The sequence below is a fragment of the Scyliorhinus torazame genome, chromosome 1 (assembly GCF_047496885.1).
Source record: "Scyliorhinus torazame isolate Kashiwa2021f chromosome 1, sScyTor2.1, whole genome shotgun sequence".
Taxonomy (NCBI): Eukaryota; Metazoa; Chordata; class Chondrichthyes; order Carcharhiniformes; family Scyliorhinidae; genus Scyliorhinus; species Scyliorhinus torazame.
This window is the reverse complement of record NC_092707.1, coordinates 354,704,457-354,730,636: the sequence shown is the minus strand read 5'-3', so window position 1 is coordinate 354,730,636 and position 26,180 is coordinate 354,704,457. Positions and strand designations below refer to the sequence as shown.

General features: G+C 45.7%; 1 protein-coding gene across 2 annotated transcripts in view; it reads right to left on the bottom strand.

Moving 5' to 3' along the window:
- The window catches only part of plekhh2 (pleckstrin homology domain containing, family H (with MyTH4 domain) member 2), a 241,439-nt gene that overhangs the window by 190,630 nt on the left and 24,629 nt on the right, over window positions 1-26,180 (bottom strand). Inside the window, exons 2-3 of one of the 2 annotated variants that reach the window (XM_072510490.1) lie at window positions 24,960-25,053; window positions 20,209-20,381 (exon numbers count right to left, since the gene is read on the bottom strand). In XM_072510490.1, the coding sequence (XP_072366591.1) occupies window positions 20,209-20,331 (123 nt within the window). In that variant the 5' untranslated portion in view covers window positions 20,332-20,381; window positions 24,960-25,053. The remainder of the gene's footprint in view (window positions 1-20,208; window positions 20,382-24,959; window positions 25,054-26,180) is intronic. The other variant, XM_072510480.1, reaches the window with a different exon arrangement.

Genomic DNA, 26,180 nt, shown 5'->3' with positions numbered 1-26,180 from the left:
ATGAAAAATCCCTGATTTCTGAAATCTCTCTTTTATTAATTTACTGTGTGGTAAATAATAGATAAAATCATCACCCGAGGGTTAAAATATTATTTTTAGAATGTATTTCTCAATAATTCATTATAAGTTAAGTTTTTGCATGCATCAGTTTTCGGAGATCTATGGAGGCACAAGGCTGTATATGTAAACACAGTAGTTCTGACATTGGCACTGCCAATTCCAGAAACTGAACGGAATGGAGGATAGCTCCTAGATCAATGCTTTATGATAAAACAGGGCTTTCAAATTCCAGGTGCCAATGTTGAGACATTAATGATCATCAGCTGAAGACTTCCGGTTGCGGCGATGACCAGCTAAGCCGCACGTTTCGGCGGCTCCAGCTTTGACGGACCTTCGGGCTCATTTAAGAGCCCCAACGGGAAATCTTTACGACGAAACCCGGTGTGGGGTGAAGCAACAGGGAGTCCCCCCCAGTGTGAAAGACAAAGATCGGCGGCGGCGGCCAGATCACGGAGGATCCTCGAGGGCAGCGGCAGAGGAAAGAAAGGAACAAGATGGCGTCGGAGGGAGCCCAGGCGACATGGGGACCGGACCAGGATGAATTTTTAAGACGGTGTGTGGAGCTGTTAAAAAAGGAGGTGCTGGCCCCGATGTTACAGGCAATCGAGGGGCTTAAAGAGACACAAAAGGCCCAGGAGATAGAGCTCAGTGTGGTGGAGCAGAATGTAACTGACAACGAGGACGAGATCCTGGGCCTAGCGGTCAAAATGCAGATGCACGAGGCGCTTCATAAGAAGTGCATCGAAAGAATTGAAGTCCTGGTAAATAGATCAAGGAGAAAGAACCTCCGGATCCTGGGTCTCCCCGAGGGAGTGGAAGGAGCTGACGGCGGGGCTTATGCAAGCACGATGCTACGTTCGCTAATGGGAGCCGAGGCCCCCTCGGGCCCCTTGGAAGTGGAAGGGGCCCACCGGGTCCCTGTGAGGAGACCAAAGGCTGGAGAACCACCTAGGGCGATGGTCATGCGATTTCACCACTTCAACGACAGATAGGTTGTTTTGAGCTGGGCCAAGAAGGTACGAAGTAGCAGATGGGAGAATGCGGTGATACGAGTGTATCAGGACTGGAGTGCGGAGGTGCAAGAAGGAGGGTGAGTTTCAATCGAGGCAAGGAGGTGCTGCATAAGAAGAAAGTAAAGTTCGGGATATTGCAGCCGGCACGATTATGGGTCACGGACCAGGATAGACATTACTATTTTGAGACGTCGGAAGAAGCATGGACCTTCATTCAAAAAGAGAAACTGGACCAGAACTGAGGGACTGATGTTAGAGGGGAAACGACAATGCTGATGTATAGAGGTGTAAATTGGGGAGGGGGGGAGACACTGAGAAATGTGGGCGCCGGTGGGGGGGGGAAAAAGAGACACAGGCGGGGGATGGGGCGATTAAGAGGGCCCGAGTGTTTGTGCACTTAAAAGGACTGAAAGCAGACGTGGCCATACTTCAAGAGACGCATCTAAAGGTGGCGGACCAGGTTAGGTTACGGAAAGGATGGGTGGGACAGGTGTTCCACTCAGGGCTGGACGCAAAGAATAGAGGGGTGGCCATATTGGTGGGGAAACGGGTATCGTTCGAGGCTAGGAACATTGTAGCGGACAGCGGGGGCAGGTATGTGATGGTGAGTGGCAGGCTGCAGGGAATGGAGGTCGTGCTGGTCAACGTATATGCCCCGAACTGGGATGATGCGGGATTTATGAAGCGGATGCTGGGACGTATCCCGGACCTGGAGGTAGGAAACCTGGTAATGGGGGGGAACACTTCAACACCGTGCTAGACCCAGGGTTAGATAGATCGAGATCCAGGACCGGAAGAAGGCCAGCAGCGGCCAAGGTGCTTAGGGGGTTTATGGACCAAATGGGGGGAGTGGATCCGTGGAGATTTGCCAGGCCGCTGGCCAAAGAGTTCTCCTTTTTCTCCCATGTCCATAAGGTATACTCCCGGATAGATTTCTTCGTTCTGGGAAGGTCACTGATTTTGAGGGTGGAAGGAACGGAGTACTCGGCCATAGCTGTTTCAGACCATGCCCCATATTGGGTGGATCTGGAACTAGGAGAGGAGGGGGAACAGCGCCCACTCTGGCGACTGGATGTGGGATTATTGGCGGATGAGGGAGTCTGCGGAAGGGTGCGGGGATGTATCGAAAGGTACCTGGAGGCCAATGATGATGGGGAGGTCCGAGTGGGGGTAGTATGGGAAGCGCTGAAGGCGGTGATCAGGGGAGAGTTGATCTCCATCAGGGCTTACAAGGGGAAAACAGAGGCCAAAGAGAGGGAGAGATTACTGGGGGAGATTTTCAGTGTGGATAAAAGATATGTGGAGGCCCCGGACGAAGGACTATATAGGGAGAGGCGAAGACTCCAGACGGAGTTTGACCTGCTGACCACAGGGAAGGCAGAGGCACAGTGGAGGAAGGCACAGAGGATGAAATATGAATATGGGGAAAAGGCGAGTCGCCTGTTGGCCCACCAGCTTCGTAAGAGGACAGCGGCGAGGGAAATAGGGGGAGTTAGGGATGAAACCGGAACTACGGTGCGGAGAGCAGGGAAGGTAAATTAGGTGTTTAAGACCTTTTATGAGAGGTTATATAGGTCCCAACCCCCAGAGGGAAAAGCGGGGATGCAGCAGTTTCTGGACCAACTAAGGTTCCCGAGGGTGGAGGAGCAGGAGGTGGCAGCCTTGGGGCGCCAATTGGGGTAGACGAGGTGACCAAAGGGCTGGGGAACATGCAGGCAGGGAAGGCCCCGGGACCTGACGGGTTCCCGGTGGAATTTTACAGGAAATACGTGGACTTGTTGGCCCCGCTGCTGGTAAGAACCTTTAACGAGGCCAGAGAAGGGGGGACTCTACCCCCGACAATGTCAGAGGCGACGATATCACTAATCCTGAAGCGAGATAAAGACCCGCTGCAATGCGGGTCTTATAGGCCTATCTCGCTCCTGAATGCGGATGCCAAGTTGTTGGCAAAAGTGCTGACAATGCGGATAGAGGATTGTGTCCCGGGGGTGGTGCACGAAGATCAGACAGGGTTCGTAAAGGGGAGACAATTGAATGTCAACATACGACGGCTATTGGGGCTGATAACGATGCCCCCAGCAGAGGGGGAGGCAGAGATAGTGGCGGCAGACGATGCGAAAGAGGCCGATATTGTGGCCTTTGCGTCCCTAGTAGCCCGGCGTCGGATTTTACTCATGTGGAAGGAAGCGAAACCCCCAGGCGTGGAGGCCTGGATAAACAACATGGCAGGGTTCATAAAACTGGAACGGATGAAGTTTGCGCTGAGAGGATCGGCTCAGGGGTTCTCCAGGCGGCGGCAACCGTTCCTCGACTATCTAGCGGAACGTTAAGGGGAAAATAGTTTTTGTTCTAGAGGGGGTGAAGGAGTGGGGGGAGCACTATTTCGTGTTATTTTGTTAGTTCTCTATTTTATTTAAACAATGTTATCTATCAGTTATCATGTTACCGTTTTTGTTGATTTGTAAGGAGGAAAAATGGTGTTTGAAAACTTTAATAAAAGATATTTTTTAAAAAAAAGATCATCAGCTTAAGCATGTCTCTAGTGCTTATAACAGGGTGATGGAGGGATCGCGATTTCAAGAAAAAAAAGTCAATATACCACTGAGGATCTGCTGTGTCAATTTTCAAGCCGATCACCATCCTCATTAATATATTTAAATATAGATTAAATAACAAGGTTAACATCCTAATTTTATTGTCATTCAATATCATGTGCCACTTCAACAGGTCCACAAACCATGAACATGGGTCATTTGCAGCATTGGAGGCATATATTGCGGTCAGGCAAAGCTGGAAGCAGATCTCTGGCAATGACGTATTCTCAATTATTTCTGGACTTTTAAACATTAAATAAATTTCAGGTTGTCATATCATCTATAGCTCCTTGGCTGCTTATATCTGCTGCTTAACTTGCGTTCCCAGTTATCTTTGTGGGCAGCACAGTAGTTAGCACTGTTGCTTCACAGCGTCAGGGTCCCAGGTTCGATTCCTGGCTTGGGCCACTGTCTGTGCAGAGTCTGTACATTCTCCTTGTGACTGTGTGGGTTTCCTCCGGGTGCTCCGGTTTCCCCCCACAAGTCCCGAAAGAAGTGCTGTTAAGTGGATTGGACATTCTGAATTCTCCCTCTGTGTACCTGAACAGGTGCCGGAATGTGGCGACTGTCGTGTTGGGTGTTCTGATTCACAAATGATCCAACACGGCTGTAGATGGTACAACTCTGTTTTATTGTCTAATAAACGGTAACAACTAACTACTGGCTTGGGTACGTGCTTCACCAGCTAACCTGTGGACCCAGCCCTATCACTATCTTAGTGAGGCACTCAGCACATGGTCTATGTCTGAGTGGCACGCTGTGAGCTCTGTGCTCTGAGCTATCTCCTGGTAGAATGAGCGGGAACTGTGGTGTTCCCTGTTTTACAGTGCGTGTGCTCTCACTGGTGATTGGCTGCGATATTATGTGTGTGCTGGTTGGTCCAACTGCCTGTCCATCAGTGGGTGTGAGATTGCACCATGATATGCTGATCTGGATATCATGACTGTGACTAGGGGCTTTTCACAGTAACTTCATTGCAGTGTTAATGTAAGCCCACTTGTGATAATAAAGATCATTAATTACTGGCTTCCCTTTTAAAGGCATTGCTGCAGACCCACATCAGTCTATACCCTCCTGGATTTCCACACCTATAACTGGTCAGTTACTTATAAACAGCCTGATTAGTGTTGGCAATTTGCACATCAGGTTCACCCATGAAAATTGATGGTGCCTCCCGTCAACATCAATGGGCAGGCTGTCCTGCCCACCAACCATTCAAACGTATGCCAGATATAGAATTAGTCGCAATGAATTTGGTCTGCTGCTCTAATTGCAGACACACCTAGCTTGTCCGAAATAACTTTAAAAAAATAAATTTACAGTATCCAATTCTTTATCCAATTAAGAGGCAATTTAGTGTGGCCAGTTCACCTACCCTGCACATCTTTTGGGTTGTGAGGGTAGCCACCGAAAGAAGTTGAGCACATTAGTTCCTGAACTGCTCTCGCTGTTTCTCCCCGAAAACATATCAATGTTTATCTCAGAAAATGGACATGAGAAATAGGAGTTGGAGTAGACCAGCCATCAAGCCTATTCTGCTGTTCAATACTATCTTGGGTTTCAACTCACACCAGCTCCCTATACCCTTTAATCCTCGGAGACACCAAAGGGTTGCCAGGAGGCGACAGAGTCAGGAAGCAGGAAAAGCCGTGAACCGGAGGATTGATGGTGACAGGGAGGGTCAGGGAACAGCAGTAGATGCACCAAAATTGTGCCGATCAGGTCACAAGGCCCTACGTCAGACCTGACTCAAAATGATTTTAAAACAAAACTAGCAATGATAAATACGAATTTGATTCCCAATAAATGGCCGATGTAAAAGTGGAACAAACTTAAAACTATAACGTTGCACTTTTTCTACTCCTCTGACAGAGACAAAACAATTATCTTGTAGCTACAGCACACGCACGCACATACACACTATACATGATGGGTATGGCAATGTCCACCTCTTTTTTTCAGGGCATGACCACAACAAAATAGAAGTTAAGGTCTGTCATGAATCTACCCAACAACAGCAGTAAACAAATTTAACAAAATATAATAGGATGCGAAATGTCCAGCAACAGGTAGAAATCTGCCGAGAGACAGCATTCAAAAGACCCCATTGACCCAGAAGCATTCTTGCGAGATGTTGGCCTAGGACATAGAAAATGCATTGCACCTGTTACCTTATACTTATGAGGAGAAACAGCTCTGAGAATTGGGAAGGAAAGCAAGATGCACATATGTTATTAGGTAATTAAATTTTTTTTTTAAATTTAAAAAAAAATTCTCCTCTTTTTTCACATTTTCTCCCAAATTTACACCCACCAACAATAAACAATAATCAGTGACGAATATGTCAATCCCCATATCAATAACAACAATCCCATCCTCCCACCAAACACCAAATGTTAGCCCGCATGTTCACATAAACAAATGACAAAAAGGAATCCGGAATCACCCATAGTAACCATTAACACATACAATCCCCTTCCGCGCCCCCCCCCCCCACCCCCCCACCCCCCCAACCCGCCCAACCACCCCCCCCGCCCCAACTAATGTTCAATGTCATCCAGCTCTTGAAAGTGCATAATGAATAATGCCCACAAATTGTAGAACCCCTCCATCCTTCCCCTCAGTTCAAACTTAACCTTTGCAAGAGTCAAGAATTCCAACAGGTCCCCCCGCCACGCCAGGGCACAGGGTGGAGAGGTTGCTCTTCATCCCATCAGGATCCGCCTTTGGGTGATCAACTATGCGAAGGCCACAACATCCGCCTCCGCACCCCTTTCCAACCCCGGCTGATCCGACACCCCGAATATGGCCTCCCGAAGGCCCAGGTCCAGTTTCACATGCACGACTTTAGAGATTACCCTAAAAACTGCCTTCCAGTAATCTTCCAGCTTTGGACAGGACCAAAACACATGAATGTGATTTGCAGGGGCCCTCCCCCCCGCAACACATCTTCTACCCCTTCAAAGAGTCGGCTCATCCTCATCCTTGTGAGATGTGCTCTGTATACCACCTCCAGCTGTATCAGCCCCAATCTCGCGCACAAAGGTGGAGGCGTTTTTAATGTAGGTAAATTGATAGGGGCAGACAGCCAAATACACAGAAGGCATAATAAAAGAGGAACAATACAATACAAATGGCCCAACAATCAGAAGCCAGAGAGGCAGTTAACATCTAGCAGTCTCAGAAAGTAGACAAGTCAGCTTCACCCACCAAGCCTGAAGGCCAAAGATTGTTCAGCTAGCAGCTTAGAGGTCAAGTTCACATCAAACAAGCCTCTTAAGTCTTGATGTTAGGCAGTGCAGAAACCATTTGTTACGTCAGTTTTAAATACCTTAAATATCTTCCCTGAACCGGGAAAAGACGGTCTTGTGCATTTGTCTCTTCTTTACTTTAACAAATAGTCTTCAATAACTGTTACATGACTGGGCTATTTATTCTCACACCAGAACAATCTAAAACTACACACCAACACAAACTGGTGTTCCAAGTTGGGATATCCTCACAGATAGCATCAGTGTGCTAAGTGACATGTGTCCAGAGACCAGAATCATAAGTCTAGGGGCTGGTTTAGCACACTCGGCTAAATCACTGGCTTTTAAAGCAGACCAAGGCAGGCCAGGAGCACGGTTCAATTCCCGTACCAGCCTCCCCGAACAGGCGCCGGAATGTGGCGACTAGGGGCTTTTCACAGTAACTTCATTGAAGCCTACTTGTGACAAAAAGCGATTCTCATTTCAATGGAAGGTTTCTTTTGCAGGGAGGTTGACCGATTGTAAAGCTATCCAACTTTCCAGGGTGAGATTTCCACGATGGGAAAAGGTAGTGTGGTGAACGTATTGTATTAACCATTCACTATGTATCTCACTGTATCACGCTGTTGCCCATGTGGGCTCCACCTATGGACCATTGTACGATATTACATTGAATGTATCATGTTGGTGCCCTTGTGGGCTCTGCCCCTTGAGGGGTGGTATAAAGGGCAGCAGCCCTGTAGGCGGCTCTCACTAGCTGAGCAGTTGCAGGCAGGCACAGTTCTAGTCGTTTAAAGCCACAGTTCACATCTACTGTCTGTTTTGCGTGACTTGATGGTCGCATCAGGGAGGTAATGTAAGTCTTGGAAGCAAGAGCTCAAAGGTTGGCAGTTTTGATGAGGGCTGCCAGAGTTCTTTCTTCTGCTACCAGCTTGATGGTAGACAGCACTGGCTGTTGCCTGGCACTGGAGGTCAAAGTTAACATAAGGTCCAAAGACTGCATAATTAAGTTAGTAGGCCCAAGCCTTGACCATGTGATACTGGTTTGGAGTTGTTAACGAGACTCTCTTGTTGAAACCATTATGTTAGAACAATGAACGGTTAGGCTGTTAACACCATTAATGGATTTCAGGATCTGCGAAGGTTTGTCTTTGTCAGAAATTGGCGAGGGCAGACCAACTGTGTGTTCGGCCATTGTGAAAGCTGGGCTGAAATGTATATGCTATGCAAGGAGCCAGACGTTTGAGGTGTTAGCTGTATGTTAGCTTTGACTTCTGGAAGATAGCATATGAGCAGCTGGAGCAATCTTGTCAGCTCAGCAATTGTGCATTTTTATGAAGTAGTCCAGCTGAGAAAAAAAATTTAAAAAAATATGTATATGTATATATATTAATGGAAACAACTGGTTCACTTCAAAGTTGCATTTTTCAGGAATGAAATGAAATGAAAATCGCTTATTGTCACAAGTAGGCTTCAAATGAAGTTACTGTGAAAAGTCCCTCGTCGCCACATTCCGGCGCCTGTTCGGGGAGGCTGGTACGGGAATTGAATCCACGCTGCTGGCCCGCCTTGGTCTGCTTTAAAAGCCAGCTATTTAGCCCTGTGCTAAACCAGCCCTTGACCTTCCCTGTTTTTACAATGAACTTGGTCAACTGTGTTGGCAACAAACCCGCTTGCATGGACACAATGGCCAATTTATTTTTTCACCATAACCTGAGATACTGAAGAACATCCCACCACCAACCTCCCAGGACATTGTCCTTATAACAGCAACTCATCAAATATACATCTTCCTGTGAACTCAAGGGAATCATTACTGATTCATAGTATTTCCTCATCAGATCACTGATTGACCTTTCACTCCAACAAGCATTCTCCCCATGTCAAAAAACCTATTGGTGAATAACATTAATGTTTATCGGATTTTGAATTCTAAAGCTATTAATTACATATCCTTTCTGCATTCTCATGAGACGTCTTTCACTTATTTTAAACATGTCCACATCCTCTTTTGGGACTGTAGCTGTTTCTAGGCCAGGTCATTGAATCCCAAGATACACATGTCATTTCCTGGCCTGGAGATATCAACAAGTTTGTTTAATTATACAAAAAATAGGTTAATGTCCTTTTTGTAAGCACATGAACTTAAGAAAAATTTAATTTGTACTTTGTTTTCATACAAAATACAATTGTGATGGATATTTTGTTTTCATACTCTCTTTGGCATTTAGACTTTTAAAATCACACATGATATGACATCCATGAAATATTTTTTGCATTTGGAAATGATATCATGACGCTCAACGAAATAATCAACTGACTTATTAGGAGGTCACAACAACTATATACACATTGATACCAGTCCACTCTCTTCATACTCAACTTGTGGGCAGCACGGTAGCACGGTTGTTAGCACAATTGCTTCACAGCTCCAGGGTCCCAGGTTCAATTCCCCGCTGGGTCACTGTCTGTGCGGAGTCTGCACATCCTCCCAGTGTGTGCGTGGGTTTCCTCCGGGTGCTCCGGTTTCCTCCCACAGTCCAAAGATGTGCAGGTTATGTGGATTGGCCATGATAAATTGCCCTTAATGTCCAAAATTGGTCTTAGTGTTGGGTGGGTTACTGGGTTATGGGGATAGGGTGGAGGTGTTGACCTTGGGTAGGGTGCTCTTTCCAAGAGCTGGTGCAGACTCGACGGGCCGAATGGCCTCCTTCTGCACTGTAAATTCTATGATTGTTAAGTGTTTAGAAGGGTTTTGCAATGGTTTAGTGACCAAAACTGTATTAATTGGCGTTTACAGTCCAGGAACTGGTCATTCGGCCCAATAGCTCCAAGCCGATGTTTGTACTCCACACAAGCCTCCTCTCACGCTTCATCTAATCCACACAGCCCTCGGACTGCTTGCAGCCCGACTGGCCTTTCCTGCAAGCCTCCCGTTCGCCTCCTCCCTCCTGCTTGTCCATATTGGTGACCCTCACACTTGCTGTCTCCCGCTTCCATACCTGACATTCCACCTTGCAGCCCCTCACTTACTTATAGAAACGTAGAAGAATGGAGCAGGAGGAGGCCATTCAGCCTTTCGAGCCTGCTCCGCCATTCGTCACGATCATGGCTGATTATCCAACTCAATAGCTAAATCTGCTTTCTCCCCATAACCCTTGATCCCATTTGCCTCAAGTGTAATATCTAACCACCTGTTGAATGTATTCAATGTCTTAGCTTCAACTACTTCCTGTGGTAATGAATTCCACAGGCTCACCACACTTTGGATGAAGAAATGTCACTTCATCCATATCCAAAATGGTGTACTCAGAATCCTCAAGGCTGTGACCCCTGGTTCTGGACAGAACCACCATCAGGAACATCCTCCCTGCATCCATCCTATCTAATCCTGGTAGAATTGTATAAGCCTCTATGAGATTCCCCTCATTTGTCTGAACTCCAGTGAAAACAATCCTAATTTAATCAATCGCTCCTCATACGTCAGTCCTATCATCAGCCTGGTAAGCCTTCGCTGCACGTCCTCGAGAGCAAGAACATCCTTCTTCAGAAAAAGAGACCAAAACTGCACACAATATTCTAGGTGTGGCCTTACCAAGGCCCTGTATAATTGCAATACATCCTTGCTCCTGTACTCAACAAAACCACTTGCAATGAAAGCCAACAGACCATTTGCCTTCTTCACCACCTGCTGCACCTGCATACTTGCGTGCTTTCTCCCTCTTGCAGGAAAGTCAGTGAATCAGAGAGGCAGCGAGTTGGAGGGGTGGGAAGCAGGAGGGTCAGGGAGTGGGAGGCAAGTAGAAAGTTAGAAAAAAGGATTTTTGGGCCAATTAGGTTCAATGCAGTCAATGGTTTTAAATGTAAAAATTATCGGTCAGGAATGTAACCCATCCTTATTACATGGTTGCTTAAGAGAGAGTGATTTTAGCTATCGTGTTTTCATTAAGTATGCTGATCTTTTAGGAACATATTTAGGTGTACTAAATGAAGGATAACTGTAATGTAATTAATTAGATTTGAGGGGGAGATAGGTAATTAACATGATATCTCTCAGATTATTTGTTGCCAAAAGCTAAAAAATTAACTGCCATAACAAGCATCAATCAGAAGGCAAAAAGGTAAAGAAGTCATGCCCAATGTATCTGGAATCTTGAAAAAATACCATGGATACTCGAAATCTGAAATGTTAACAGAAAATGTTACAAAAACTCAGCAGATCTGGCAGCATCTGTGGAGAGAGAAACAGACAGATTAACTAAAGAGGTTATACCTATCAGAAAGTTTGAACCAGTTGGGGCTCTTTTCTTGAAAGGAGAAGACGGAGGAGCGATTTGATAGAGGTCTTTAAAAAATGTAGAATCGTCAGCTCAGCTGGCCAGAGTGTGGGGCAGAGTGACATCAATAGCGTGGGTTTAATTCCCATACCGGTTTTGGTAGTTCATGGGAGTCCTTCTTCTATGCCTTGCTTCATGCTTGATGTAGAGTAGTGCCCCTCAAGCTGTATATAACCAGCTGTCTCTTTCTCATGGAGAGAGATGCCTATTGCTGTTGGGGAGAGTTTAAACTAATGCGGCTGGGGGATGGGAACCGATGCAGGAAGTTTGAAGGTAGTAAAACAGGGACAGAAATAAAAGGCAGTAAGGGGGAAAGTGTAAGGCAGAGAAGCCATAGTCAAAAATCAAAAAGGGCGACAGTACAAGTTACAGTGACTGAGAGGAGCTCAGTGAATAGGAGCAGGAATACTAAAAGGAATAAAACGGGAAGTGAAAACATTAATGGTAAGCAACGTGGCAGGTTGTTACATGACGATATGGGTTCAATGACAAGGAAAATTAGGAGAAAGGTTAAGAGGAAATATAACTTAGGAGAGGTTACTGATCGAGGTGTTAAGATTCAGAACAGAGGTAAAAAAAGCCAACATAAGTGTACTTTACCTGAATGCTCATAGTATTCGGAATAAGGTAAATGATTTGATGGCGCAAATCATCGTGAATGACTATGATTTAGTGGCCATTACTGAAACATGGTTAAAGGATGGTCACGACTGGGAGTTAAATATCCGAGGGTATCAAACTATTCGGAAGGACAGAGTGGATGGTAAGGGAGGTGGTGTAGCTCTGTTATTTAAGGATGACATCCGGGCAACAGTAAGGGATGACATCGGTGCTATGGAGGATGAGGTTGAATCCATTTGGGTGGAAATCAGGAATAGTAAGGCGAAAAAGTCACTGATAGGAGTAGTCTATAGGCCGCCAAATAGTAACATTATGGTGGGGCAGGCAATAAACAAAGAAATAACTGATGCATGTAGAAATGGTACAGCAGTTATCATGGGGGATTTTAATCTACATATCGATTTGTTTAACCAGGTCGGTCAAGGCAGCCTTGAGGAGTTTATAGAATGTATCAGCGATAGTTTCCTAGAACAGTATGTAATGGAACCTACGAGGGAACAAGCGGTCATCGATCTGGTCCTGTGTAATGAGACAGGATTGATTCAGGATCTCATAGTTAGGGATCCTCTCGGAAGGAGCGATCACAATATGGTGAAATTTAAAATACAGATGGAGGGTGAGAAGGTAAAATCAAGCACTAGTGTTTTGTGCTTAAACAAAGGAGATTACAATGGGATGAGAGAAGAACGAGCTAAGGTAGACTGGGAGCAAAGACGTTATGGTGAAACAGTTGAGGAACAGAGGAGAACCTTCGAAGTGATTTTTCAGTGCTCAGCAAAGGTTTATACCAACAAAAAGGAAGTACGGTAAAAAGAGGGAAAAATCGACCGTGGATATCTAAGGAAATAAGGGTGAGTATCAAATTGAAGGAAAAAACATACAAAGTAGCAAAGATCAGTGGGAGACTAGAGGACTGGGAAATCTTTAGGGGGCAACAGAAAGCTACTAAAAAAACTATAAAGAGTAAGATAGATTATGAGAGTAAACTTGCTCAGAATATAAAAACAGATAGTAAAAGTTTCTATAAATACATAAAACAAAAAAGAGTGGCTAAGGTAAATATTGGTGCTTTAGCGGATGAGAAGGGAGATTTAATAATGGGAGATGAGGAAATGGCTGAGGAACTGAACAGGTTTTTTGGGTCGGTCTTCACAGTGGAAGACACAAATAACATGCCAGTGACTGATGGAAATGAGGATATGACAGGTGAGGTCCTTGAGAGGATTGTTATCACCAAGGAGGTAGTGATGGGCAAGCTAATGGGGCTAAAAGTAGACAAGTCTCCTGGACCTGATGGAATGCATCCCAGAGTGCTAAAAGAGATGGCTAGGGAAATTGCAAATGCACTCGTGATAATTTACCAAAATTCACTAGACTCTGGGGTGGTCCCGGTGGATTGGAAATTAGCAAACGTGACACCACTGTTTAAAAAAGGAGGTAGGCAGAAAGCGGGTAATTATAGGCCAATGAGCTTAACTTCAGTAGTAGGGAAGATGCCGGAATCTATCATCAAGAAAGAAATAGCGAGGCATCTGGATGGAAATTGTCCCATTGGGCAGACGCAGCATGGGTTCATAAAGGGCAGGTCATGCCTAACTAATTTAGTGGAATTTTCTGAGGACATTAACAGTGCGGTAGATAACGGGGAGCCAATGGATGTGGTATATCTGGATTTCCAGAAAGCCTTTGACAAGGTGCCACACAAAAGGTTGCTGCATAAGATAAAGATGCATGGCATTAAGGGGAAAGTAGTAGCATGGATAGAGGATTGGTTAATTAACAGAAATGAAAGAGTGGGGATTAATCAGTGTTTCTCTGGTTGGCAATCAGTAGCTAGTGGTGTCCCTCAGGGATCAGTGTTGGGCCCACAATAGTTTACAATTTACATAGATGATTTGGAGTTGGGGACCAAGGGCAATGTGTCCAAGTTTGCAGACGACACTAAGATAAGTGGTAAAGCAAAAAGTGCAGAGGATACTGGAAGTCTGCAGAGGGATTTGGATAGGCTAAGTGAATGGGCTAGGGTCTGGCAGATGGAATACAATGTTGACAAATGTGAGGTTATCCATTTTGGTAGGAACAGCAGCAAAAGGGATTATTTAAATGATAAAATATTAAAACATGCTGCTGTGCAGAGAGACCTGGGTGTGCTAGTGCATGAGTCGCAAAACGTTGGTTTACAGGTGCAACAGGTGATTAAAAAGGCAAATGGAATCTTGTCCTTCATTGCTAGAGGGATGGAGTTTAAGACTAGGGAGGTTCTGCTGCAATTGTCTAATGTGTTAATGAGGCCACACCTGGAGTAGTGTGTTCAGATTTGGTCTCCTTACTTGAGAAAGGACGTACTGGCACTGGAGGGTGTGCAGAGGAGATTCACTCGGCTAATCCCAGAGCTGAAGGGGTTGGATTACGAGGGGACGTTGGGTAGACTGGGACTGTACTCGTTGGAATTTAGAAGGATGAGGGGGGATCTTATAGAAACATAAGATTATGAAGGGAATAGATAGGATAGATGCGGGCAGGTTGTTTCCACAGAACTAGGGGGCATAGCCTCAAAATAAGGGGAAGTAGATTTAGGACTGAGTTTAGGAGAAACTTCTTCACCCAAAGGGTTGTGAATCTATGGAATTCCTTGCCCAGTGAAGCAGTAGAGGCTCCTTCATTAAATGTTTTTAAGATAAAGATAGGTAGTTTTTTGAAGAATAAAGGGATTAAGGGTTATGGTGTTCGGGCCGGAAAGTGGAGCTGAGTCCACAAAAGATCAGCCATGATCTCATTGAATGGTGGAGCAGGCTCGAGGGGCCAGATGGCCTACTCCTGCTCCTAGTTCTTATGTTCTTATGTTCTATAGTCCTTATTATTGTCACAAGTAGGCTTACATGAACACGGCAATGCAAGTAGGTTTACATTAACACTGCAATGAAATTACTGTGAAAATTGTTACACTCCAGTGCCTGTTCGGGTACATGGAGGGAGAATTCAGAATGTCCATTTCATCTAAGCATGTCTTTCAGGATTTGTGGGAGGAAACCGGAGCACCTGAAGAAAGCCGATGCAGACACAGGAAGAACCTGCAGACTCCACACAGACAATGACCCAAGCTGGGAATCGAACCTGGGATCCTGGCACTGTGAAGCAACAGCGCTATCGACTGTGCTACTGTTTCTTAATTGGAGCTTTTCACATAACTCATCTGCCAAAAGCCCCGAATCCACCTCCTGCCGACTTCTGCGCTTGACCTGAATGAAACAAATCGCTATTCCCGCATATTCCGCTCCTCCACCCTCATCAGCAATGCTCAAGCTCATCACAAAAAAGTCAATCCGGAAATATATCGTATACACATGCGAGAAGGAGCATTCCCCCTCTCCAGGGTGCCCAAACCTCCACCGGTCTATCATCTCCATCTGTCGCGCCATTCGCAAGCTTCCCATTGACTTAGGGCTCGACCTATGCACCCTCGGCTCCAGTACACAATTAAAATTCCACCCCCATAATCAGCTGGTGAGAGTCCAAGTCTGGGATCGCCCCCAACAGCCAACCCAGAGTCATCCCAATGAGACGCATACACATTCAACATAAACCCTGCTTTCTTATTCAGCAATATGGCGACGCCCCCTGACTTTGAGTCAAACCCAGCGTGGAACAGGTGCCCCACCCACCCCTTCCTCATCCTCATCAGATCTTTTACCCAGATTCCTGCAGGAAAATCACCTCAAACATTCCAAGTGCGCATACACCGGGACGGCTTAACAGTCCCAATTAGCGTGTGGCCATTCAATGTCACGATTCTCACCAGAGGCTGCCTCCTCCCACCCCCCTTAGAGTCCGCCATCACCTCCCTTGGGCTGCGCCACCCCATCCTCACTCTAAATTGGGCCCACAAGATGGCCCCCCTCCATAGCCGTAATGTCGCCTCCCCCCTCCCAATCCAACTCTCCCCTCCCCTGTCCCCGCCCCGACCTCGCTTTCTCCCCCCCCCGCACTGAAACCCCCATCCCACTTCCATTCACTAGATTTCTTGCTAGCGACTCCCACCCGAAGGCCCTCACCCCAAGCCCCACTGTCACCAACCCCTCTCTCACGCAAGCTCCCCCACCCCAACACCTCACTCAGTCCTCGTCCCCGCCCCTCCCCCAGAACCCCGTACCCAACTCAATGCAAGAAACATCACCCCAAAGTAGCCCCCATACAGAGCATTCTCGAACCTCCCAACATGTACTGTACTGAGCTTAACAAACAGTGGGCAATACAATTAAACATTGTACCCCCAGCATTGAAGGGCTCCCTTTGAAAAAAGCATCAATTTAACTTCAATTCAAAAAAATACAAGGTGTGGGAGGGTTCCCAATCAGCAAACAAAAACATGGACATAAACGTCTACCCACATTCCCCCTTCAGCCCTCCCCAGCTCATGTTCCTGAATAAAGTAATTTGCCTCCATCAGCATCCCAAGTAATACTCCTGGCCCTCGAAAATGACCCAAAGTTTGGCTGGGCACAACAGTACAACACTGCCTTGGCTTGGTTGAACCCCGTCCATCTCTTGGCCAGATCCGGGACAATGTCCTGACAAATCCAGGTTCGGTTTCCTTCCCACTCAATCCCGCTGCGTTCTGGCCCACCTCAGGATCTTTTACTTGTCCTGGAACTTGTGAATATGCACAATCACCGCCTGCGGTGGCTCCCCTGCACTTGGTTTCTGCCTCAGCGACCTATGGGCCTAATTAACCTCCAGGGCCCCTTGTCAGGCAACCTCTCGTCCACCAACCTGGCCAGCATCCTCGCGATCTAGTCTATTGTACTCTCTCCGGTTGGCCCATATTCCCAAGATTGTGCTGCCTTGTCCCGTTTTCCTTGTCCTCCACCTTTGCTCAGAGCGTCTTGCACATATTCCCCAGGATTGTCATCTCTACCTCCAGCGACACAATCCGGTTACTCTGGTCGGACACCACCTTCTGCGCCTCCAGGCTCTTCTCCAGAGTCCCACGAAGAGGTGTCACTGCCCCCTCAATCGCTTTCAACCAGTCACCCTGTATTTTTTTATGATGCTGCCGTAATTCGTCCTTAATGAAGCTCAATAACTGCTCCATTGGCAGCTTTCCAGTCGACGATGACCCTTCCCCCTCCGCCATTTTCCCAGTTGATACTGCGCCACAGGTTTCCTCCAACAGGGCTCTCACGGTCTTCTGTCGGGTTTGGTAATCCACAGACCATGTCCATCTGAGGGAGAACTGATCAGTCTCCACTCTCCACACAACGTTTCTCTAAAATTCCCCAAAGTTTGGGTTAAAGAGACAGAAACCAACACCTTTGTGCCACACTGCGTGACCACTCACTCCATGGTCGCTACCGGAATTCTGTTCAGTACCTTTATATTCTTTTTATAATTGGCATAGCAGTACTCTTCACAGTAGACCAAGTATGCTTTAACCAAGGTTTTAAGGTTCAATACCAGTCAAACATATCTTCTCGGCTTTTCAATCCCATTCCTCTAGAATGAACCCCAATAATTTGTTGATTTTTTAAAAAATGATCTTATTCACCAGTTTTGCAATTTGTTATTTGTGCATCTGTACAACCAGATCCCTCTGCTCCTGTATCCCACTTAGACACTTATTTTCCAGGAGAATGTGGCCGTTTAACTTTTCCTCCCAAAATGCACCACCTCCCATACCTGTATTCATGAAGTTAATTTGTTAGTTAAATACCCATTCGGCAAGTTTATTAGTGTCTTCCTGTATTTTGTCACAGTCCTGCTCGGTATTAACTACACAGTCTAATTTGGAGTCATCTGCAAATTTTGAAATTGTACCTCAGTCCCAAGGAATGTAATTGGCGAACAACAGTGACCCCACATAAGAACTTTGTGGAAGATCGGTTCTCACCTTTTAGAATCGATTGAGATCAGGCCCATTGAGCTGAAAAAACAGAGCTGTTGGAAGAATATAGAGCTGTGAACTGGAGCAAAGGATGTAGAGGTTGGTGGCAGGTAGAGGCTGGTGGCAGGTAATGCACCACCATCATGAAAGATTGTCTAGATCTGTTTCACAGCTATAGGAGGGGCATAAACCAGATTGGAGAGAATCAAACAGGGAACCTGTGGAACACCATCTGGGAAATAACAATATACTCATGGACTTCGCAGTTGAAAAGGAGGTTGAAGATGGTAGTTTGCAAGGAGAAATTGTTTTTGAGGAGTGGGCGATGATAGTAGTTTTGAAGTTCAAATGGAAGTCAAGCTGGAGATTCTAACCAAGATGTATCTGTGAACTCAACGTTTTGCTATATAGAGCTGCAAATAATAATAATCTTTATTGTCACAAGTAGGCTGACATTAATACTGCAATGAAGTCACTGTGAAAAGCCTCTAGTTGCCACATCCCTGTTTGGGTTCACTGAGGGAGAACTCAATGTCCAATTCACCTAACAGCACGTCTTTCGGACTTATGGGAGGAAACTGGAGCACCCGGAGGAAACCCACACAGACATGGGGAGAACGTGCAGACTCTGCACAGACGGTGGCCCAAGCCAGGAATCAAACCTGGGACCCTGGCGCTGTGAAGCAACAGAGCTAACCACTGTGCTACCGTGCCAGCTGCAATAGTGTACTCCGTAAGCAGTGGTTTTCCTCAACTTGGGAAACTCTGGGTGAGCCGCTAGTCTGCTTCAAAGCATGCCGAGAACACGTGTAGATCAGTATCATAGCTCAGGGGGAACAAGACACAGTAGATTAGAGGAGTGATAGGAATTTTAATAATTATTGCAGCAGTGCTAGTTATCAGTGGGGATCACAGATGACATCTGCGAAAATTTACCAAATAATATTATTTTAAATAACATCTGTGGCAGAAGACTTCTGAGAATGCCTACCCTTACTTCTCCTTATCCTTGGAATCATTGTGGGAACTGGTTCAGATGAATTGTGGAGTTGAGTACAGTGCATCAGCTAACAATTAAGGGACAGTGTTTATTAGAGACATATGCGCCAGACATATTTTCTTTCTCTCACACAAATTCAAAACAATGTGGTATACTGTAAACAAGTTTGTTGGAGAACAATTCTAAATAAACAGTAGTGCAAAAGCTCATAAATGCAGAGATTTAACGGAAACATATTGCATGACAAATGACTAAAGAAAGCTATGAATCAGATCGCTGGTATAGTTATGAAACAATTTGCTCTTTAAAATAAGGCATGAATAATGCTTATTTAAATAACTTTTCAGGAACTTCACTTTGTTGTTAAATAATTAATTTGGTAACATCAAGATGCTATATTTCTGGAACACGTCTAGTCTTCTAACTCCATAAGCTGCACACTTTAAAAAAATCTTTTGTTTCAAAAATAAAGCTTCTAACATTATGTCTTGATTCAGTTGTCGTACTCTCACACTGGTTCACAAGGTTGCTGGTTCAGCTAGCATTCCTGTTTGAGTAGCATGGGCCTACTGGCTGATACCAAAGAATGATCTCTGACAAGATTTAAGTCACAAAGATGAGGATTTGTGAAGGTCTTGTGTGGCGAGGTGAGTGGTGGGGGGGAGGGGGGGGGGGGGGGGGGGGGGGGGGGAAAGAGGGGGAGAGAAGAGCCTTGTGCAGGACTTTTACGGTTTACTTCTGGAGCCCAGAGGAGCACTCCTGATCCTATGAAGTTCCTAAAAAAATTAAAATCTCTTCTGGCCCCAGATCTTCTTCAGGTTATCTTTAACCGACAGGAAAGTCAATAGATCTTTTCCACTCAGGCTGCCTAATAAAATTGTATTTGGGGCTTGACTGATGTCGCCAGACCTTAATCTGCATTTTACATACATATTAAACAGGAGGGTTCTGCAGTTTAACGCCGATGTCCTTGCTACCGAGTCATAGAATCAGGTTAAAATTCTGACAGCAGGTTCAGAGCAGGACATTGGTGGTTAGTCATCTAGCCAATTCAAACAGCCCATGTGCCAGGTTTGTACCAGACAACAAGGGCTAAAAATCATTTCTGATGTTATGCATTGAGTCAGAATAACATCTGTTCCATCTCTAGTCTTGACTGATGCAATGACTGTTTCCTTGTTCAATCTATCCCACAAAATATCCTTAACTTGACACTAGTTGCCTATAATCCAGTAGGAGCTTTTGCTAAGGTTTCTTGATGCCTCTCAATTACACATCAATTTCATTCAGCACAGAGAACAAAAAGTGGAAAAGTTATTTATTCCACACTTCCTGACTGACAAGCAGAAAGATAGAAAGCCTGTTGAGTACGGTTCAAAGATAATACCATTGCTACTATGCAACACCTCCCCTCCCACATCCATCCAGCTCAACTGTTCATATTTACTTGCCTTCTCTGCAAGAAGCTCTCGGATTTTGCTGGCCTGCGCTCGAAATTTGAGCAATTGTGACTCAAGAGTGATGCATCGTTCTTTCCAATCTACATCTCCAGCCATGTCTGAATTCTCAGCCATGGTCAGTTTTTGTCTTATTAATAAAGGTAGAAACGTGGAGATCCGGTATCCTAGAAACAGTTCAAAAAATAGTTAAGAATTGAGCAAATTATACAGGCTTAAACAAATTTTATTCCAGCACTCATAACTAGTAATATGCAGAATTGTGGTCAAGCAATCCATTTAAACCCAGGATTGTGATACATTTCAGTTCTTTCCAGCGTAATACTTTTAACTGATTATGCACACTGTAAAGTATTAAGAAGTTCAATGTATAATTTGATGCATAATTCTTTGGATGAAAAGTCACAAAACTTGTTATGCTGGATTAGAAAAGTATAAAATGCAAAAGATTAGATCCATCTAAATGGTGTGGAAGTCTGGTTAAATTCTACATATAAATAAACACCAATGTTTTGGATGAGGTTCTTTCCTTTTTTAGCCTCAATGAGCTAGAAATGGGATTATATCAGTTTTTGGGCAGAGGATCATGATTTGTGATTAGCCCGCACTTGGCCCCATTAGGGCAACAACTTTTGTGTTACCACAGAAAAGTCACAGCTCAGAAGGGGGCCATTCGGACACCCAGGTGCCTTTTCTAATCCCACCTTCCTGCATCCGGTCCATAGCCCTGTAGTTTACAGCACTTAATGTGCAGATCCATTCGAGAAGAAGACGGAGGCCAGGATATCTTGGATGACAACATTTTCCTTCCCGCCATCCAAGGAGTTTGTGGAAAACACTCCTTGCCCATACTGGCAGCAACCGTGCTGCTGTCCTGCCTTGGTCTGCTTTAAAAGCCAGCTCTTTAGTCCTGTGCTAAACCAGCCCCTATTGGCATTGAATATATCTTCGAGAAGAGAGTCAGAATCTGCATGTGATGAGTCACTGGGCACAAGAGCCTGCAGCCAGGCCAAGTGTATAAGACAGTTCATTTTCAGGTTTCCTGAAACAAGATTTTTCTACAGGGGGTCTTGGATAAGGACTTCAATAGGACAACCTTCAGGAAAGGCCTGCTAAGCACAAATGTTCAGAAGCTTGGTGCATTGGCAGGCCTGCCAGCCAGCTTCCTGCCACTATTAAGGAGCATTGAAGAGTCTCACTCCAATATGGCACAGGAAGCTGCACAGAGCTTGGAGTATATCCTTTCCAGAATGGATGCAGGACTCCAGCCGTGATGGTCGCTGTCTCAACTTCCAGTGCAGCACAGGCAGGAGCTATCTCGGTGCTGCAGTGGAAACTCAGGTGGAAGAGATATGATCCCTGCTAGCTGCTATGCAGTATCAGACTATGGTCATTAGTGGATCTTAATGCTCAAAAGGAGCATGCGGACTCTGCCGGCAGTCCAGCAACCTATCCTGCAACAGATTATTAGCATTGGTGAGATAGTGCCCTCGAAGATTGCCAGTAGCTCCTTGGAGCTAGAGAGGAGCAACAGATTTAATGAAAAGTAACAAATAGGGTGCTTGAAAATGAGAGTGCCCTTTTCTAACTTTTTAAAATCTTTAATTTGATCCTTAAGCCACCCTCGCACCATTTCAATATTTGCAGCCCTGTAATAAAATAATAAATTAGGTAGTGCCAAGCCCCTAGCTGCCTCGCTCTCTCTGTAGAAACGTCCTCTGAATCCATGGGGTCTTGCCCCCCCATCCCTCCCAACGAGGATACCATTTTGTTGACCATATCAAAGCAAGATTTGGGGAGAAAGACTGGCAGACACCGAAACAAAAAACAAAAACCTTGGGAGGACATTTATTTTTACTCTGCCCACTAAGGTCAGATGGAGGTCATCCCACTTTTTCCAAGTTGGCCGTACTAATAAGGTTAATTTGCTAATCATGGGCCAACTTCCAGATAACGGAAGCTGGTCCTAGCCAGGCTAGGTGAAACTGCAATTCCCTTATATCAGCGGCCCTCCCTGGGCGATTCACTGGAAAGTATTCGGTTTTGCCGAGATTAGGAGCCAAAGCTCCGAAGTAGCTTCATTATCTCTTCTACATTGGAGTGGGGGTCCATGATATACAGAAGCAGATAATCTGCATATAAAGACAATATATCCCCTCTCCGGAAACCCCCCCCCTCACAACCACAGTTCTCCACCCAGGCCTCAATGTAATGGCCAAAGGCTCAATTGCCAAGGCAAACAAAAGTTGGACCAATGAACAACCTGCCTTGTACCTCTGTTCAATCGGAAGTAACAAATAACGTGGACACAGGGCATTTGTACAGAGCAGATTTCCATGTATATAAAGATACCTGAAACTGCCCCTCCACACAATGGATGACCTCACCGCAAGCCAGAGGCTCGATTGCCAAGGCAAACAAAAATGGAGACAATGGACAACCCGGCCTTGTACCCCTGTTCAATTGAAAGTAACCTGAACTGGGGAATTCTTAGGCACACTTCAGGTGGGGGCAAAACAAAGAAAAAGTACAGCACAGGAACAGGCCCTTCGGCCCGCCAAGCCTGTGCCAACCATGCTGCCCGTCTAAACTAAAATTTTCTACACTTCGGAGGTCCATATCCCTCTATTCCCATCCTATTCATTTATGTGTCAAGATGCCCCGTAAACGTCACTATCGTCCCTGCTTCCACCATCTCCTCCGGTAGCGAGTTCCAGGCACCCACTACCCTCGGTTTTAAAAAAATTTGCCTCGTACATCCCCTCTGAACCTTGTTCCTCGCACCTTAAATCTATGCCCCTTAGTAATTGACTCCTCTAACCTGGGAAAAAATCTCTAACCATCCACTTGGTCTATGCCCCTCATAATTTTGTCGACCTCCATCAAGTCGCCCTTCAACCTCCGTCGTTCCAGTGAGAACAAAGAGTTTATTCAACCTCTCCTCATAGCTAATGCCCTCCAAACCAGGCAACATCCTGGTAAATCTCTTCTGCACCTTCTCTAAAGCCTCTACATCCTTCTGGTAGTGTGGCGACCAGAATTGAACACTATACTCCAAGTGTGGCCTAACTAAGGTTCTATACAGCTGCAACATGACTTGCCAATTCTTATACTCAATGCCCGGCCAATGAAGGCAAGCACGCCGTATGCCTTCGTGCCAACCTTCTCCACCCGTGTTGCCCCTTTCAGTGATCAGTGGACCTGTACAGCTAGATCGCTCTGACTGCCAATACTCTTGAAGGTTCTACCATTCACTGTCTATTCCCTACCTGTATTAGACCTTCCAAAATGCATTACCTCACATTTGTCCGGATTAAACTCCATCTGCCATCTCTCCGCCCCAGTCTCCAAACGCTCCAAATCCTGCTGTATCCTCTGACAGTCCTCATCGCTATCCGCAATTCCACCAACCTTTGTGTCGTCTGCAAACTTACTAATCAGACCAGTTACATTTTCCTCCAAATCATTTATATATACTACGAACAGTAAAGGTCCCAGCACTGATCCCTGCGGAACACCACTAGTCACAGCCCTCCAATTAGAAAAGCACCCTTCCATTGCTACTCTCTGCCTTCCAAGACCTAGCCAGTTCTGTATCCATCTTGCCAGCTCACCCCTGATCCCGTGTTACTTCACCTTTTGTACCAGTCTACCATGAGGGACCTTGTCAAAGGCCTTACTGAAGTCCACATAGACAACATCCACTGCCCTACCTGCATCAATCATCTTTGTGACCTCTTCGAAACACTTATCAAGTTAGTGAGACATGATCTCCCTTTCACAAAACCGTGCTGCCTCTCGCTAATACGTCCACTTGCTTCCAAATGGGAGTAGATCCTGTCTCGAAGAATTCTTTCCAGTAATTTCCCTACCGCTGACGTAAGGCTCACCTCAAAATTAAGACCACTGTACAAAAGCCAAATTATGATATAAATCTTGGCCCAAAGCCAAACCTCCCAAGAATTTCAAATAGGTACCCCCACTCAACCCTACAAAATCTTTTTTCAGCATCCATTGAGATGCTCACCTCTGGCTCGAGCACTGGGGAGGGGGCAGAACGCTCGAGCACTTGGGGGGGGGGGGGGGGCAGAACGTTCAACAATCGGCTCATGTTAGCCGACAACGCCGGCCCTTGTCAAAATCAGTCTGCTCATTTGAAATCACCCCTGGAAGGCAGGGCTCCAAAAGCATTGCCAACCACCTTCACATCAGCGTTCCAATTAAATGGGTTGGTACAACTCACACTCCGTAGGTTCCTGATCCTTCTTCCACATCAGAGAAATTAATGCCTGCACCAACGTAGCCGGCAACACGCCCCGAGACAAGGAATCATTGAACATATCCAGTAACTGTAGGATCAACTGACCCGCAAACGTTTTATAGAATTCGATAGGGAACCCATCCGGACCTGAAGCTTTACCCAACTGCATTAATCCGATATACTTCATAACCTCTTTCGGTCCCAGTCTCGACTCCAACTCTTTCAATCCTCCCTGCTCCACCCAGGAAAGAGAGCCCGTCCAGAACCTGGAGGCACTGACATATGTGGCCCTTGATCAAAAGGCCTCAAACGCCTGCATTATCCTTCGATCTATTGGATCTGGAGTTAGGACCGCCCCAAAGGGCGCGAAAGCCCAGGAGGATAAGAAGAACTGCAAACCGAAAGATCGGCCTCTTTTGGACCGACTGTGTGCGACCAACTGCAGCATATCAACGAGTCAAGTTCAAGAACCCACGATTGCTACCTGAAGGACGAACCCAGCAGAGACGAACCTGAAGACTTCCAACCGACCCACGTGGACACAGATAAAGGCTTTATCTCGCACATAGCAGGTCACCCTGAAGTTAAGTAAAAGTTATTAGTTATTAGGTCTATATTGCATACAGTAATAAGTCTTCTGTTATTAATAAACTGTCTTTGAACTAATACACTAGTTGTGTGGTCAATATAAGAAACAGCTTGTGGCTCACGTCAAAATATAGAAGTCAACACAACTTACAAGATGAGAGGGACAGACTGATGGACAAAGTAGCCAAAAGCAAAAGGTGCGTGAAGTTAAGCAGGGCTCTGCATCGACCTCTTCAATTTCAAGCGAAGAAAGAACAATACAGCAGAGGAACAGACCCTTCGGCCCTCCAAGCCTGCACCGATCACATGTCCTATCTAGACCAACCGCCTGCATCCTTCTATACCCCGTCCATTCATGTGCCTATCCAGATAAGTCTTAATGGTCGCTAACGCATCTGCCTCAACCACCTCACTTGGCAGTGCATTTCAGGCCACCAGCACAGTCTTTGTAAAAAAAAACCTCCCCCGCACATCTCCACTGAACATTTCCCCCCTCACCTTGAACTGGTGCCCCCTTGTAATTGTCATTTCCGCCCTGGGAAAAAGCCTCCAACTGTTCACTGATCTATACCCCCAATAATTTTATAAACTTATATCAGGTCGCCCCTCAGTCTCCGTCTCTCTCGGGAGAACAATCCCAGTTTGTTCAATCTGTCCTCATAGCTAATACCCTCCATACCAGGCAATAGCCTGGTAAACCTTTTCTGCACTCTCGTCAAAGCCTCCACGTCCTTTTGGTAGTGCGGTGACCAGAATTGGACAGTATTCAAAATGTGGCCTAATCAACGTTCTATATAATTGTAACAATCTTCGAGGTTTTATATTCGATACCTCGTCCTATGAAGGCAAGCATGCTATATGCTTTCTTTACCACTATTTCCACCTGTGTTGCCACTTAAGGATCTGTGGACCTGCACGCCCAGATCGGTGTCTCCATGCGCCTTATGGTTCTGCCATTTATTTTATAGCTCCCACTTGAATTGGATCTCCCAAAATGCATCACCTCGCATTTGTCCGGGTTAAATGCCATCTGCCATTTCTCTGCCCAATTTTGCAGCCTATCTATACTGTGCTGTATTGTCTGACAATCTTCACCACCATCTGCAACTCCTGAAAT